General features: G+C 46.7%; 1 protein-coding gene across 1 annotated transcript in view; it reads right to left on the bottom strand.

Moving 5' to 3' along the window:
- The window catches only part of LOC106964017 (myosin phosphatase Rho-interacting protein-like), a 37,107-nt gene that overhangs the window by 8,677 nt on the left and 11,887 nt on the right, over positions 1 to 16,543 (bottom strand). Inside the window, exons 6-20 of the mRNA XM_015059234.1 lie at positions 16,044 to 16,185; positions 13,583 to 13,745; positions 12,518 to 12,632; positions 8,304 to 8,411; positions 7,153 to 7,209; positions 6,691 to 6,759; positions 6,532 to 6,621; positions 6,350 to 6,459; positions 5,368 to 5,836; positions 4,819 to 4,911; positions 2,741 to 4,288; positions 2,392 to 2,539; positions 859 to 967; positions 625 to 784; positions 9 to 138 (exon numbers count right to left, since the gene is read on the bottom strand). Coding sequence (XP_014914720.1) covers positions 9 to 138; positions 625 to 784; positions 859 to 967; positions 2,392 to 2,539; positions 2,741 to 4,288; positions 4,819 to 4,911; positions 5,368 to 5,836; positions 6,350 to 6,459; positions 6,532 to 6,621; positions 6,691 to 6,759; positions 7,153 to 7,209; positions 8,304 to 8,411; positions 12,518 to 12,632; positions 13,583 to 13,745; positions 16,044 to 16,185 — 3,511 coding nt within the window. The remainder of the gene's footprint in view (positions 1 to 8; positions 139 to 624; positions 785 to 858; positions 968 to 2,391; positions 2,540 to 2,740; positions 4,289 to 4,818; positions 4,912 to 5,367; positions 5,837 to 6,349; positions 6,460 to 6,531; positions 6,622 to 6,690; positions 6,760 to 7,152; positions 7,210 to 8,303; positions 8,412 to 12,517; positions 12,633 to 13,582; positions 13,746 to 16,043; positions 16,186 to 16,543) is intronic.

Below are 16,543 nucleotides of genomic sequence, written 5' to 3'. Positions count from 1 at the left end.
CCCCTGACCCCGGCTCGCCCCCTGACCCCGGCTCACCTCCATCTCGTAGCCGTCCCTGCTCTGGCCGAGCAGCAGCTGCTCCTGCTTGGCCACCGAACACAGCCTGGTGATCTCCGCCGCCAGGTGACAGCTCAGCTCCTGAAACCAGAAAAACGTCGCCGTGTTTAAATTATGAGAAAATTATCCTAAAGGATAACCACCAGAGCAAAGCAGCTGCAGCTTCAGGATCTCGTCATGCTGATTGTGAAATCATCTCCAATTTCTGCTGCTGACTAAAGTAGAACTGCACAAGATGCTCAGCCTCAGTCGTTTTACATTATTACTTTATTCTCGTAATATTATGACTTTTTTCTTATATTATTGCAGTTATTCATATAATCTGACTATTCTCATGTGACGTTATTCTCATCATTTTAAAATAATCTTCTAGTCTGGCCCTAACATAATTTTGCCAGCAGATTATTTCTCCATCAGTCGGAGGTGGAGCGTCTCTGTGCTCCGTTTCTGAAAAGCTGCCCACCGCCGTTCCGACCTGAAGACGTCAGATTTTACCAGAGGATTCAGGAGGTTTTGTGCTTTTACGTTGCAGGCCTCAGTGAGCGGCTGAGTCCAGCGGGTCGTCACCTGGTTGCGGCTCCGCAGGGCCCGGTTCTCCTGCTGACACTGACCCAAGGCCTTCCTCTCGGCCTCCGCAGCCTGGACCAGGTGTCCGTTCTCCAGACACTTCAGGGAGAACTGCTGGGACAAAACGTCCAGCTCCCGCTGGCAGGAGGCCAGCTCCTCCCTGGAAACACACACCGATTAACGCTCAGGAAGTCATGAGAACGTTTCTGAACCCGACCAGCCCGGCTCATGTACCTGTGGATCTCCTCCAGCTGTGAGTTTCCGTTGCAGTTCTCTGATTGGCTCCTCCTCTGGATCTCCCTCTGCAGCTCGGCGCGGTGGGCCTTCCTGATGGCTTCGATCGCTGAGCAAACAGGAAGTGGAGGCGGGTCATTTTAGATCGGATTCTGTTGGTCGGACTCCAGTCCAGAGGAACTAAAGTTACCAATGTAACTTCGTTTCTACGAATCCCTCCTGACCAGCAGAGGGCAGTGCTGAGACACCAGCAACGTCACAAGGAATCCTGAGGCTCAGAGGATCATTTTCACCAACAGAGACAACAAATCCCTCCTGGACGAAAGACTCCAGGGGACAGACGCCAGGGGACAGACTCCAGGGGACAGACGCCAGGGGACAGACTCCAGGGGACAGACTCCAGGGGACAGACGCCAGGGGACAGACGCCAGGGGACAGACTCTGCAGCAGTGGGAACCACGGCCATCCTGGCCAATAATGAGCTACCAGCAACACCTGAGTTGGCCAAATCAGAGGAAAGGAGGGAAAGTGAACAGAAGGACCAAGAATGACCCAATGCAAGCAGAGCTACCCGACCAAACAGGTTCCAGATCCTGAGCACTAAGTCGCTGAAGAGACCACTCTCCTGAAGCAGGTGCCTGGCAGGAGGGAGTCTGGTTGTGTTGCCCTGGTAAGAACATCGTCCGCCGGGAGGACCGGTGAGGAGAAGCCCCTTCCAGGAGATCTCTGGACCGCTTCAGTGCTGACCTGGTGCCTCCTTGGCGGCTGATGTGGTAGATAACTGAGGTGTTGCCTGACCGGATTAGAACAAGTGTGTGTTTGGATCAGTGCTTTAGACACTGGTGTCCCTGAACCCATCCGTCATAACCTCGTCTCTGTGACACACAACCATCCGCATGGCGACGTTTCTGTCTGTCCATGGAGTCAGAGGACGAAGACCCGACCATGTCCCTCTGAGTTTGTGATGCCTGTGCAGCCTGACATCCTCTGCAAATGCGAGTGAGTGATGTCAGTTTGCCTTGCAGCTGCAGGAAGGCGATGTAAGGGCTGTCCAGCCTGAACTCACTGATCAACTGGAGTATGACGTTCAACCCTCTATGATGGGCAAGCCCTCATTGAAGGTGAATCCAAGGTAACCCTGATCATGTCGGGTTCCTCAAAACGACCAGATTAGGACACATCTTGTTTTGTGAGAGGCTTTCGCTCCAGATGGGGTGCAGAGAAGAGGTATAGAAGAACCTCTGCAGGTCTGCAGAGGAGAGGCCTGCTCCCACCCAGTCCTCTGATGGAGGGTCACACCACTGCTCCCATGAACAGGCAGTCAGGCGTCCAACAACGGTGAAACGATCCAAGATCCAAAAGGCTGAAGCCATGAAAAATGAACCGCACACGTAAAAACAACAAGGAACAGAGCCTCGGCTGAGTCAGGCCTCTGATTGGTCAGCAGATGGGCTGCAGGTGTGACTCTTGGTGTTACTATTGGAACAGCACATGTGCTGCCCTCTGGTGGTCAGTAGGGATAACAGCACTCACCGGTCGCAGTGGCAGCGCTCTCCTCCTCCAACAGTCTGTCTCTCTCCAGCAGGAGGCGCTCCACCTCCTGCTGGTGCTGGCGCTGCAGCTCCTCTACCACCCTCAGATGACAGGTCTCCATGGTGACGAGGCCACGCTCACAGGTGGCCTGCAACACACACACACACACGCGCACACACACACACACACACACGCGCACACACACACACACACACACTCCAGGTCAGTTCAAAATGGTTTCAGAGAAACCAGCTGACATAATCCAGTGATTACAGAAACCTGATCAGCTGATGATGTCACAGATTTTACAGGAAGTGAAGCTAAAACGTGCAGCAGTGGCGCCCCCTACCTTCAGCTGAGCGACCTCCCTCTGGTGCTGCTCCTGCACTCGCCTCAGCTCCTCCTGCAGCTCCTGCAGCGTCTCCCCTTCGGCTCGGAGGTCGGAGCTTTGCTGCGTCTCCTGCTGCCTCATCAGAGGAGCTTCATTCTGCTCCATGTGCAGCGTTTCCTCTGACCCCGCTGCTGTTGACCTCTGACCTCCATCAGTCTGGGAGCTGGTGCTCACCTGGGCACCCTCTGTGGCCCACGCGGCCTCCGGTCCGGTGTTCTGCTCCTGGTTGTCCTGCATGCGGCCGCTGCAGCTGGAACAGACTCTCCTCTGGTATCTGGACCGCAGCCTGCCGGGCCGAGCGCAGCAGAATGCGTCGGCCGCAGCAGGGAGCATCGATGCCAGGTGGGAAGCAGAGAGTCCGTCTGCGGCCGACTGCAGGCGTTCGCATGCGGCGCTGCGGCCGGAGGCGCCGAAGCGGTTCAGACACGATATTCTGCTCAGAGTGACGCCTCTCAGCTTCCTCAGCTCATTAGTAAATCTGTGGTTCTCTGAAGCTCTTCCCCACAGGAAGCTCTCCTCTTCCTCTTCCTCCTCTTCCTCAGGGTGCAGCAGCGCATGGCCGGCCTGCTGCAGCTGCTTCTCCAGCCGCTGCACCGCCGCACACAGCTGCTCTCCTATTGGCTGCTGCAGCCGGGTCGGGTCGCTCTTCATCTTGTTCAGGACGGATTTCCAGAAGTCTTCCTCCTCTTCCTCGCTGAGGTCCAAATCGTCGATGACCTCCAGCAGCTGCGCCAACCCCTGCAGCCTCATCACCGCTCCTGCTATCACATCCTGGATGTTTTCTTCAGCAGAAACAGCCTGGTTCTGGTTCTGGTTCTGGTCCGGTTTCTCCTCAGTGACTTCTTCAGCTGTTGCTTCCTTCAGCTCTGTGTTTTCCTGCTCTGGTTTCCTGTAGGTCCGCTCCAGCTGCAGTTCTGGTCCGTCTGGTTCTGCTGAGTGTTCGGGCCGCAGCAGAACCTCCGTCTGCCTCAGCTTCTCCTCCAGGGAGGCGGCCAGCGTCCGGGCCGCCAGCAGCTCCTGGTTCCGCCGGTCCAGCTGCGTCTCCAGCTCCTGGTTCTGGCGGAGCGGCTCGTTGTAGCAGCGGCCCAGCTCGGCCTTCAGCCGGTCGATCTCCCGGTCCGCCTCGGTCAGCTGGTTCAGCATCTCCTGGTTGCGCTGGTCCAGAGCTCGGTTCTGGCTGCTGAGCAGCGCCACCTCCTGGGACAGACTCTTCACTGCAGCGTGGCTGTCCGGGTCTCTCCCATCAGACTCCTGCTGGTTCTGCTGGTGGGAACCGCAGCTGGATCCTGGAACCGCTCCGTCGGCCTGAGGCGCCCCCTGCTGGCCGCCTGCTGCAGGTGCAGCCAAACTGCCCGTTTCTGCTGAATCTCCGTCTGGGAGGCGCATCCAGATGCCGGACAGACATGCAGCTGGCGAGGAGTCGCTGCGCTGCTGCCGCTCATTCAGTGGAGTCAAGCTCCCATCTGCAGGGTGGAAAACCGGGTCGGACGGAACCAGAAGGTCCAGCTGGAGAAAATCATGCGAAAGGAAAATTTCACATCAGCATTGCTGCATTTATTACATGTTCTTAATCTGCAGAAAAAGTAAAACTTTGATCCAATCTGGATGTAAATTATTCACTTCAGTTTAACTTTTCCACATTTATTCACATTAAATGATTCCTTGGTTGTCAGCAGAGATCAGCTCCACGCAGCTCGTAAAAACTTTACTGTCTAAAAATGAAACGCAATAAAAAAATGTTGTTCTTTTCATGAAAGAACAACATTCGTTATGTATTCATTTTAAAATTACTTTTTTTTCTGGGTAAATCAAACCAAACATGCTAGCACAGCGCTAGCGCTAGCTGGAGAAATGACTTGTGGTTTTTACCAAATCCTCCAACAGTTAGAATATCGTAGCTTTGAACCGTCAATTTTAGCTTCAATCGTGGATTAATTATATTTTTACTCTGTGAAATGAACTGAGTTCTGTGGTTGCAACATGACAGACAGCAGGAGGTTTTGCATCAACGTTAGCAAGGCGCTGCGTTCGCGGACCTGCTCCGGACAGAATCCGGCGGCTCTGAGACGATCTTCCAGCTGGAGTCTGCGACGCTCCGAATCCTCCAGCTGGGCCTTCAGGTCATCGACCTCCAGCAGCAGGAGGAGGAAGGAAGGAAAGAAGAGTCAGACAGCAGGAATAAAGTCCCAATGAAATCTGCAGATCCAAACTAATCCACAGAGAGGAAAACTGACAGAATCTCACCAAGTATCCCTGACCAAGTTCCTACTGTAAAAAACTCCTGAAATAAGATGAAACTGACTTAAAAGCAATTTATCACCAAGAAGTGGGAACCCTTTTTAATTCAATAATTCCTAAATATTAATGAAAACAAACTAGTTCCACATTTCCCATAACATGGAACAAATAAATGAAATAATCTGCCAGTAGATTTAAAACTTTTTATCAATATTACAAAATTATTGACTTAGAACAAGCTCCTGTATCTGCCAGAAAAGTTATTTTAGTTTTGTTTTATTTCAAGTCTTATAAGATATCTGGCTGCAGCCCTGCAGCACCTGCAGTGCTGCAGCTGCATCCCTCACCAGCGTCCTGCAGCCCTGCAGCAGCGTCTCCTTCTCCAGAGCGTCTCTGGACTCGGCGGGCAGCGCCACCGTCCTCTCTGCTCTCAGCACCGTCCTCTCCACCTGCCTCCAGCACTCTGCGATCCGCTCCTCCATCTTCAGCTGGGACCGGGGGCTCAGAGGTCGCGTGGCCCCGCCCTCGCCGCCCCGCGGCCCGCCCCGCGGCCCGCCCCGACCCAGAGAGAAGCCCAGCAGGCTCTCGTAGCGCCGCCTCCTCTCCTGCCGCCGCCTGCGCCTCTCCAGGTCGCCCAGCTCCAGGTAGGACGCCGCTCGGTCACCGAGGCGACCGCCGTCCAGCTGGGCTTCGGCGCCAGCCCTGGACTGGTCCGAATCGCTGCTGGAGGCGGGGCCGGGGGGCGTGGGGGCGGAGTCATGCATCACGTCCGGTCTGACCTCAGCTGGGCTGCAGGTGAGGCGGCGGCCAGGTGAGCTGGGAACACAGAGGAGAACCGAACTGAACACCCGAAACAAACTAAAGCATCAGCAGAGACGAGCAGCATCCGGACGACCACTGATCATGTCGGGTTCCCCAAAACGAGCAGAACCAGAACCAGAGAGATTCTGGCCCAGTTCCTCCATGGTTTTCCATGAGACACTGATCTGATCCACCATAAAGGTTTTTGTTCTGATCTGAACATCCACACAGGGTGAGTGAGAAAATTATTATTAAAACACTAAACTAACCTAAGAGGAAGAAAAACATGGGAGAGAGGACTGGACCTCTGGCTCCAGAACCAGAGTCCAACTTCCAGGATTGTTTAAAATTTCCTTTCTGCTCATTTTTTAACCTGCGGCTGATATGAAGCAGAAGCTCAGCTGGTTCTGCTGCGTTACGGAGAACCGACTGTTTGGACCTTAAGTCTCCTCCTGCCGTCGTTTCTCTGATAAAACTGGATTTCTATCTCTGGATCTGTAACCACCAGAGTAAAGGCCCAGAGCTCACCTGGCCACGTCGGGCGCGTCGGCCGGGTTGACGTTCTTCATCAGCGCTTGGATCCAGTTCTTGCGTATTCCAGCCGTCATGGCGGACAGCGTGAAGACGGCCTTCTGGGTCTGAAACATCCAGAGGAAATGGTTTCTGTCTGCAGCAGCAGCAGGTCCAGCTGCAGAGGCTCAGAGTCTTACGTGGATCTGGAAGCCGTAGTTTCTCTGGACCTGATGCTCAGACACGCTGTAGCACTTCGACAGGTCGATTTCTCCTTCCAGGTCCGAAGCCTGGAACCAGAACAGAGTTTAACCTGACATGTCATGAACTGCTGCAGGTTTCTGCTCTGATCAACGAACCTCCTCAGCTGAAGCGTCCCTGTAGAATCTCAGGCTGGCCGTCGACAGAACAAACCAATGTTTCTTCCACTAGGGGGCAGCAAAGAGGAGCAGGAAGCTCCATCAATCAATCAATCAATCAATCAATCAAATTTTATTTGTATAGCACATTTCAGCAGCAAGGCATTTCAAAGTGCTTCACATAATTAAAATAAAAACAGCATGTGACAATGAATAAACAATGAGAAAGAGAAATAAAAAGAAATTAAAGTAAATATAAAGAGATTTAAAAAAAAATAAAAAATTAAATAAAATAAAAATAAAAACATTATCCACATGAGGACTTGCCCTTATGGGGTCTCCTCCAAAATAAGAGTCTCTACAAGCCTTTCCTTCTGTAGGACTTTAGTCAAACCGCTGTTTGACAACGACTCCAACCGGAAACATCAGCACCAATCTGAACACGTCTGCCTGGGTTTTTACCTCGTCGTCTTCGTCCAGCTTCATCATCCAGCCTTTCTTAAAGTTCAGCAGGTCTGGCTGTGAAAATGAAAAACTGATTTTAAAGGTATCAGAAAAAACTCGTTCATTACATTTTTTACCCAAAATCATTCTCGGACACAGAGTTTTCACCTAAATGAACTAAAATCTGTTTCCTTTGATAAAAGCAGAAATCAGAACTGATCACAAATCTGGAGCTGCTCAAAACGTCGCTGCTGAAAAATGACTGAAAACAGGAAACATATTACAGCAACAGGTCCGATAATTATATAACAAACAGTAAAATGCTGCTTAATGGGGCTGGAACGTTTCAACAAGTTTTTAAACCGTTCATCTGTCTTCACATAAACCAAAACAGAAGCTGAATAATTAAACTTTAATTTTAACTCGGCTGGAATAAACCCAAAGCAGAAATACATTAACGTGTTTTCATTAAATATTAGTTTATTAATGATAAGTCACTGTGTCGTTTCCCCTTTAGCTCCGTCCTGCTGATCGTCTCGACATCGTCCAACAGGAGCGTCACGGTTTGGTTGGTAAACCCTGAATGTTGATTCTCTAAGAACAACGACCTGACCAGGCCGACCGTTTCACACTACCGCCGCTAAACGAAGAACGACCAAAACACCGACGGCAAAACCTCCTCAGAGTTTCTGGTTGTTTTTCTGTTTGACAAATGTAAACATTATTTTCTCATTCCGTCAACAGCTAAAAACAAAAACAAAGTTTGGAAATTAGCATTTATATCATTTATCCTCCTGCGATGTTGAGACTGTTGTGCAGCACTTTGGTTGTGGTAAATGTGATATGTAAATAAACTTTGACTTGATTTCTCAACAAAAACAAGAATGAAACCATAAAGAGGCAAAACAAATGAACAAGTAACCAAACACAAGAGGGAAGTTAGTTTTTAAGAGAAATTTAAAGGCTATACGACATTTTTAATAAATTGTGATTAAGGTGAGATGATGGAGAAGAGAACTGGCCTGCAGAGGAAGGAGGAAATGAAGACGTGATGATTAAAGTTTCAGTTTCTGGAGGTTAGAACGATGAATTCATCCCGAACAGCCGCTACAGTCACAGCTAACGTTTCTCCCTCAGAGACACAAACTGTTTTCATGAGCTCTGCTGACCGTCATGGCCGCCGTGGCGCTGTCCGGCGTGCGGCGGTCCAGAGACCGGGTTCTCCTCTGAGGCGCGGGAACGCTGAGCAGGCTCCCGTCTCCCGTCGACCGCAGTTTCTGCACGAAGAGGAAAAAGATTCAGAGATGAAATCACACGTTCCTGTCAAAAACAGAATGTAATCGAGATGAAGACGTTGTTACAGGAGCCGGGTCGTTTTCAGGAGCATTTTGGTAAAAAACCAAAAGAAAAAATGGAGGAAGCAGATTATCACCAAAGAGAACCGAAAGAGATCAGTTTGTTTCAGTTCCCAAGAAATTTATAGAAACTTCAGATAAGTCAAAAACAGTTAATTGAATTAATTACAGAATCTTGAATTAATTGAAATTATTTGCATTTTAATGAAGTTTATTTGTAAAGCACATTTCAGGAGGAGGAACAAGGCAGTTGCAAGTGCTTTACATCACAAATTAATAGAAAAATCGTGACAAAGTCGGGTTTTGAACTCAAAACGTTGCCTTTTTACTGAACAAACAAACATATGAGCTGAAAACAAAGATATTTATAGCTTTCATTAATCTGATATGAGCTGATGTGTTTGTTTGAAACACATCAGCTCATATCAGATTAATTAATCTGATCTTCATCCATCAGATTAGAGCAAAGAGTTTCAGGAAGTCCTGATCATTCATGGAGCTTCTTCAGAAATCTGGCCTGTGGACGCTAACATTAGCAATAGCGGCTACATGTTAGCATTGAGATGCTATTTTAACTTCACTGATAGGCTAACTGCTTTTAGCTCAACATGAACACAACAGCAGTCTTTTCCAAACGTCCAATCAGATCGTTAAGAAGCAGAAATTAACCCCTAATGGACCAGAGAGAAGCGGCTTCATCCTCCATCACTTTTAGCAGATGTAGCTTAGTATGTGCGTCAGATTTAAGGTCGTACCAGAAACATGATAGAAAGGTTCCAGCCAGAACTTTAGTAAAAAGAAAAAAGCAATTAATTTAAACTGATGAACTAAATGAAAGCTTATCTAAAGTATGCTGCAGTAATAATAATAAAAGTTATCAAAACATCATTACTGATGTCAAGATGGCGGCGGCGTGTGAGTCACCAGCAGCAGGACTCTTTAAACTGCAGGTCACATCACCAGTGAATCACACAGATTATCTGTGAAAAGCATGAAAAGCCTCAGAAAAAATTATCAATAGACCCAGAAGAGTTTCCTGGAGGATTGCTCTGATCGCGTTTCACGCCGGCTCTGTTTCAGGATTACCCAGCATTCATGAAAAAGGGTTGAGTTTTTGTTTACTGCAGCCTCAAAAGAATCTCTCCATTTATACAACTGCAGAAAAACGGCCAGTTTAATCAGCACAGAGCCGCCTTTGTCCTTTCTTCTGGCAGTCATGCTGAAAACTATCCAGAACTTTCGTTCTGATGGAGTGAGTCAGCATCTTTACTGGAAGATTACCAGTTCCTCAGACGACTCCAGTTCAGCTACTACTGGGATGAGTTGCTGGTCAAAATTAAAAATTTAAGTTTTAATTTAAAATGTCCTTTAAATTATCCTGTTTTTCATAACTGCTTATGAAGAACAAACAAAATCAAGAAAACTGCTTTCCTAAGCCAAACCCTCTGAGCAACCTGTTCCCCTCCTGGCCTGTGGGGGCGCTGCACCAAGAACCACTGAAGGAAACAACTAAAAACCTCTGAAGACACTGAGAGCAACTTCCTTCTTCGCCAGATGGAAACAAGATGGAGGCGTCAGATTTTAGTGTTGGAGGATTTCTCTTTAGGCTAAAGACCAGGAGCCATTTCTGCTACTAGCGCTAGGCTAACACGTTAGCTTTGGTTGTATTTAACCAGAATGCCCTGCGCTGTAGTCCACCTCCTGCTTTTGGAGCCTTCTCCGGTCCGCTTGGCGTTCACATTCAAACTGAACCAGAGTTCACTTCAACCAAACTCAGACGAGGTTTGGAGGACCAGAGGTCAGAGATCGATTAGCATTAACACCAACTGACTGGAGTCGGATTAAAGCAGACTGGAGTCGGATTAAAGCGGACTGGAGTCGGATTAAAGCGGACTGGAGTCGGATTAAAGCGGACTGGAGTCGGGTTAAAGCGGACTGGAGTCGGATTAAAGCGGACTGGAGTCGGATTAAAGCNGACTGGAGTCGGGTTCTGGNTGGAATGGACCCTAAAACTCCCCGAAAAACAGAATTCATGGATTACTAGTTTTAAGTTTGGCTAATCAAGTGAAAAACAAATGTAAAAAATGCTTCACTTATATTGATTTTATGGTAAATTACATTGCAGCAATATTTTAACCATTTCTTAATATCCCCACCTTAGTCTTCTAAATGTTTTCTGTGTATAATTATCCTTCTGGTATAAAATGTAAATTTATTTAGCATCTTTTTAACAAAAAGATGCTAAAGGCCTCTTTGTTTTACCAGCTGATGTTGGTCGTCATCTCTGGGCTGTTTAAGGTTCATGTCTGTGTTCAGTAGAAACTCCTGTTACTCATGTCTGTAACGAGCGGCCCGAGCCCAGCAGCTCTGATTCAGAACCAGATGTGCCGCTGCAGCAGGCTGTCAGTTTGTCTGTAAACACAGCAGCTCTGAGGGGCGACTCCTCTGCTGTGTTTCTGTCCAAACAGCCCGCTCAGTTCGGAGCGGCGCTGACTGGTTCCTGGCGTCTGTCCCGCCTGCTGACACATCGCATGCCTCGACACGCCGTTCAACGCAAACTCACGTCACCTGCTTTACGAGCGCGTGAATCAGGCTGCTGCCCGGTCGGACCGGAGCGGAACTGCTCCGCTAACAGACGCAGCTCATCCGTAACATCTGGACCCGCTGGAACCACGACACACCAAAAACAAGAACCAGTCAGGAACTGGGACCTAGTCCAGAAAAACGAACCCCTTAAAAAGTAACATACTTCACTGATTACTTTTAAATGTAACTAAGTTGGATTATAAGTTACTTTATTAGTTACATTCCGCAGCCATGTTTAAAGTTAACTTCTTTAACTCTTTCTCTGGTTTTACACTGAAGTCAGTTTTCTCTCCCTGGTGGTGGAAACAACCTTTCAGCTTGTCAAAGCTCCTCTTCGGCCTCTAACGAGCCGTCATTTGATCCAGGTGCGTTAAACCAGGGAGAGAACTAAAACATGCAGGACGCCGGCCTTCAGGACCGACTGGACACCCCTACAGGTTTATAATGAATATTAATTTATATTAGTTCACATAAGAAATGTAAACACAGGCAGACATTTGTTTGAAAGTTAATATTTTTAATGTTTGTGCCGTTTTATTTAATAAATTGTGATCTCTGCATCAGCTGGTGACCAATCTGGGATCAACTGGTCGAGCCTGGATTCGCCACTAGGGGGCTTTAACCTCCAGACAGGTTCAAAGATCACTCTGGTTTTTCTGTCTTTCCAGGTGAAGCAGCAGCACAGAGGAAACAACCAACCTCGATATCTTCATCTTTAGCAGCACAAACTCTAAATAAAGATGAATTTCCAGATAGAAAACCTGAATTTCTCTCATCCCACCAGGGTTTCCCGTGTAAAACCAGGAAAGCAACATAAGCAATATAATTAACTTTAATCTGATTACTGGATTGGTAATAATAGTGCATTAGATTACCAATTACTGAGTCACAGACATCACCAGTGTGAAAAACTTTATCAAGTTAAAACAACAAAACGTTTCCAGTCTTGACAGGAAGTTTTATCACCTGTTTTAATGATGTCAGACCTTCAGCCAATCAGAGCAGGAATGAACAAGCCTGATGCTAAGAGAATTAATAGCTGCTGATGTAACTCGTCTCGTTTGTTTCTCTTTCTCTCGTCCGGATGCTAAATAAACTAACCAGCTGCAGCGTCCGTCCTGTCATGCATCTCCAGGTCATTAAGACAAAGTAAAGGCTTCCCACTCGGCAGACCGGTCCGGCAACAATTACAGAAACACGAGCCGTGTTTGAGATCCGCAGCAACCGGCAGACTCCAGCAACTCGCCCCTATGGCAGCAGGGAGGAGGAGCGGCTAACGCTAGCAGCTTTACAGCAAGGAGCACAGCTAGGCACGGAACCAGAAACTCTGGGAAACTATAACATTTAAGAGTTTCCATCCATCAGTTAAATGTTTGTAAACCAGCATCAGATTATTAACCAGCAGCTCCTCTGATGAGGTCCAGGATGGGTTCAGAGTTTACCTCTCGCCTGGCGGCCCGGTCGGGCCCGGCGCCAGCCCCGCAGTCGGCTCCTCCGCCTCTCTGCGCTCCGCTGCGGGGCTCCGGCCCCAGCTGCTGCTCTGCTGAGCGCCCCAGGCTGGAACCAACAGTAAAAAGTAGGTTAGGCTGCCGTCACATGGAGCCGCTGAGAAACGATCGATGCTAGCCGTGCTAGCTGTTCCCCCTCCTGACTCTCCACCAGGGGGCGTGTCTGAGACAAAAAGCAGACATCAACCAACCTGGAACCAATAAGAACATTCACCTGCAGTACTGCTGGTCAACCCAAAGAGGGCAGCACTGAGACAGTTTTAGGCCAAATGTTTCAAAATTAAACAAATTTACTCAAAAATGTCACAATTATCACAGAAACATGAAGATAGAGCCTTTAAGGTTGAATGTAGACAGTTTATGTGATAAATAAAGTTGATTTGGGGTTTAGTTTTAAGACAACTATTAGAGGAGAAATGATATCTGTGTCTAATGAACAGAGATGAAAGCAGTGTGACCTTTGACCTGCGGACAGAGGTCAGCTTGTTTCTGGTGTTTTGGGTCTTTCTGCTGGTGTTTAGGTGAAGATGTCCAAGCTCTGCTCCGCTCTGACAGTTGAGGTCATGAGAAACAGATTTAATTACAGCAGCGCTCAGGAATCTCTGGCCTTATTTAACGGTCGGAGGGGAATCTGAGTTTTACTGGGTTGGTTTCCCAAAAAGGCAACAAGAACGAGGAGCTCACGCTGCTGGGGGGAACGGGGGGATTGGGAGGACCGGGAAGGGATCTGTGGGCTAAGTATAGAAACGCAGCAGTTAGAGCCGTAATGGAGGGTCGGCTCTTTGATCCAAGCTAAACGTTTGCACATTTTACTTCCTTCTCTCTGTAGAGGCTCTTTAAATGTCCAACAGGGATGAGACCAGTCTGGAAGATAGAACCAGTAACTAGAGAATAAAAACCAGTAACTAGAGGATAAAAACCAGTAAGTAGAGGATAAAAACCAGTAACTAGAGAATAAAAACCAGTAACCGGGTTGTGGAAACTGGTCGGATGTCTAACCTTCTGCTCTGGATCTGGTTCTGGTCGCAACAGCCGGCGGCTGATAACTCCGGGGAGCTGACCGAGCCAGCCAGGCGTCCAGCGCGGCCTGAGGTCACAGGGGTCACAGGGGTCACAGAGGTCACTGAGGTAGTGGGGCCCGGCTGGGTCGGCACGCTGTTGCCTGGAAACCAAATCCAGATTATCGTAAAATGAAACATTCGGTCTGAAACCTGAGATCCAGTTCCTCTAATTCATACACTGCAAAAACACAAAATCTTCCCAAATAACTTTGGTTCAGTTTATAGAGAAAATATCTCAGTTCACTGTAAAAAAAGAGGAAATTAACTTAACTTTCCATCAATAGATTTTTTATAGTTTTTATGTCAATAATTCCTTAACATTGATGAACAGGTTCCAGTTGACCTTTCACCTGCAGAATAAAATGCTCGTCCCGCCCAGCTCTGGAAAATAATCCCAAGCAGTGCCAAAATGAGCGTTGCCATGGCAACAACGCCACAACCGATGTTGAATGCTGCTGATTAATTGCTGTTTAAAGGAGGATCAGAGGCCAACATGGTGGCCAATGACAGTGACACCATCACTGAGCACAGGAAGGACACGGGTCCAGTTGGGAGTAAACAGAACCAGAACCTTAAACTGGTCCTGACAGAAACTGGAAGGAACGCTGAAGGAAACAAACCCAGTGAAGGACTCACTGGGTTCACTGGTCCATCGTTAAATCAGTTAAAAGCCTCATAAATCCAGGAAACACGGAGGACTTCTGATCCGCTGCTGATCCGCCACATGGTCACGATTTATTGGTAAGAAATCTATTTATTATCTATTTATTTCTAAATGAACTGGATCAGTTTGACTGTAAACGAGCATCTGCTGTGAATTTACACAATTTTAATAAACCAAATTCAAACTAAAAATATCAATTTAATATTTTAATATAAAAACTATTATTAAATATTAATTCTTTAATATTTATTAAGTAAATATAATTATTTAATAAATATATTACATTTTATTACCAAATAAAATGTAATAATACATTGTATTTTCAAATAAAATATAATACATTTTGTTTAATATTAAAATTAATCATATTAATTATTATATTAATTATTATTATTATTATCATCATCAATATTACTAATCAATCATATTATTTGTCTCGATGGCCTGATAGTTTATAATTTTACTCTTTTATACTTATATAGAAAGTATAACTGCACCTCAGAGGTCATGTGAAGGTCAAACTGCTGGTTTGGTTCATGTTGTTTTCAGAACCAGAACTTAAATAAAAACGGATAAAAACGTTCAAACCAAAATGAGCTGCTGGATTTCTGCACTTTTTCCAGGAAAAAGAAACAAGAAAAGAGATTTTCACAAGAACTGCTGTGACCAAAACAAACGCATTAATAACCAGAATGCTTTTAGATTTTCCATCTCCACTGTTTATGGAAATAAAAGCCAAACATTCCCGCTGGATTCCGGTTTTCCTCTAGTTGGTTAAACCGACTCTGAGATCCTCTGAAAAACCATGCAAAAAGTTACTTCTGTCACTAAAACCAACAAACCAATCGATCTGAAACCAATTCATGAAGCTGCTGAAAGCAGCAGAAAACACTGAAAATTATGACTCAGGTGTAAAATCTAAACTCTGCAGGTCACACCAACAGTAAACGGTAACCATGGTAACCGTGATAATCACCGATGAAGATAAAGGCCGACTCCAAATCATTTTATCTTTGTTTCAAAAGAGTAAAAACCGTTTTTCCAGCAACTCTGCTCTCACACACAGTGTGACGTCACCTCTGCTGTGAATATGAATACCGAGGAATAGAGAGGAAACACTCTGGATGTGGGAAATAAAAACTCGGAAAGAGAAATCGGATTCGACTAAAATCAACATAAAGAGCAGAAATGAGCCACAAAATTCTGATCAGTTTCATTTATATTCTTCGCATCACGATGAAACGTTAAGAAGCAGCAGAAAAGGTCGTATTTTAGTTGTTAAATAAGAATCACCTGGTTCTTCTGATACATTTTATATTAAAGTTTATTTCTATTATCTGTTTTATTTCATCATTTAGTAATTCCTTTGAAATGTACCTGGAGTTTCTTCTGTTTACTTTGCAGCTCTGCAAATTTTCATTTTCATTTTGTTGAAACAAAAATAACTTGTTTCATATACGCAGAGACTCGATGCCTGCAGGATGCAGAATCTCACAAAACCAGAAGAAAACCAGCTGCAGCGAGGTTTGGACACGGAGATTTATCTTTCATTCGTCTGATTTGACTCTCATAAAACTTTCACTCTTTGTGCTGCATGTAGAAACATGAGGGAACTTCTGATCTCTAACTCAAAATGATAATTAAAAGAAATATAATAAAAATTAACAAAATATTTCACAAACTCCAGAGATTTCCTTAAAGAACGTTAGCGAGTGGCTAACAGATAGATAAGGACCTGATCCGTCTTTACCTCCACCTGGAGGCGGGTCGGTTCTGGTTACGGTCCGGACCAGAGGCACATCTGGGCCTGCAGGGCCGGCCGCCGATGCAGGACTGCTCCGACCGGCAGCGGCCATGTTTGCTGGGCTGGGGTCCTTTTCGTTGTCATGGAAACACAAAGCAAAACGTTACAAACACTAAAACTTCAGAAATTATTAGAGTTATTATTTCATAAGGAAGGAAAAAATGATGGAAGGAGTGAAGGAATAAATGGACTGACAGGCTGACGGACTGACGGGCTGACGGACTGACGGACTGACGGACTGACGGGCTGACGGACTGACGGGCTGACGGACTGACAGGCTGACGGGCTGATGGACTGACGGGCTGATGAATTGATGGACTGATGGACTGACAGGCTGATGAACTGATGGACTGATGGGCTGATGAACTGATGGGCTGATGAACTGATGGGCTGATGAACTGATGGGCTGATGAACTGATGGGCTGATGAAC

The sequence above is a fragment of the Poecilia latipinna genome, unplaced genomic scaffold (genome assembly GCF_001443285.1).
Source record: "Poecilia latipinna isolate Pla-1442-1.1 unplaced genomic scaffold, P_latipinna-1.0 Scaffold1615, whole genome shotgun sequence".
NCBI lineage: Eukaryota > Metazoa > Chordata > Actinopteri > Cyprinodontiformes > Poeciliidae > Poecilia > Poecilia latipinna.
This window is presented reverse-complemented; position numbering and strand designations above follow the sequence as displayed.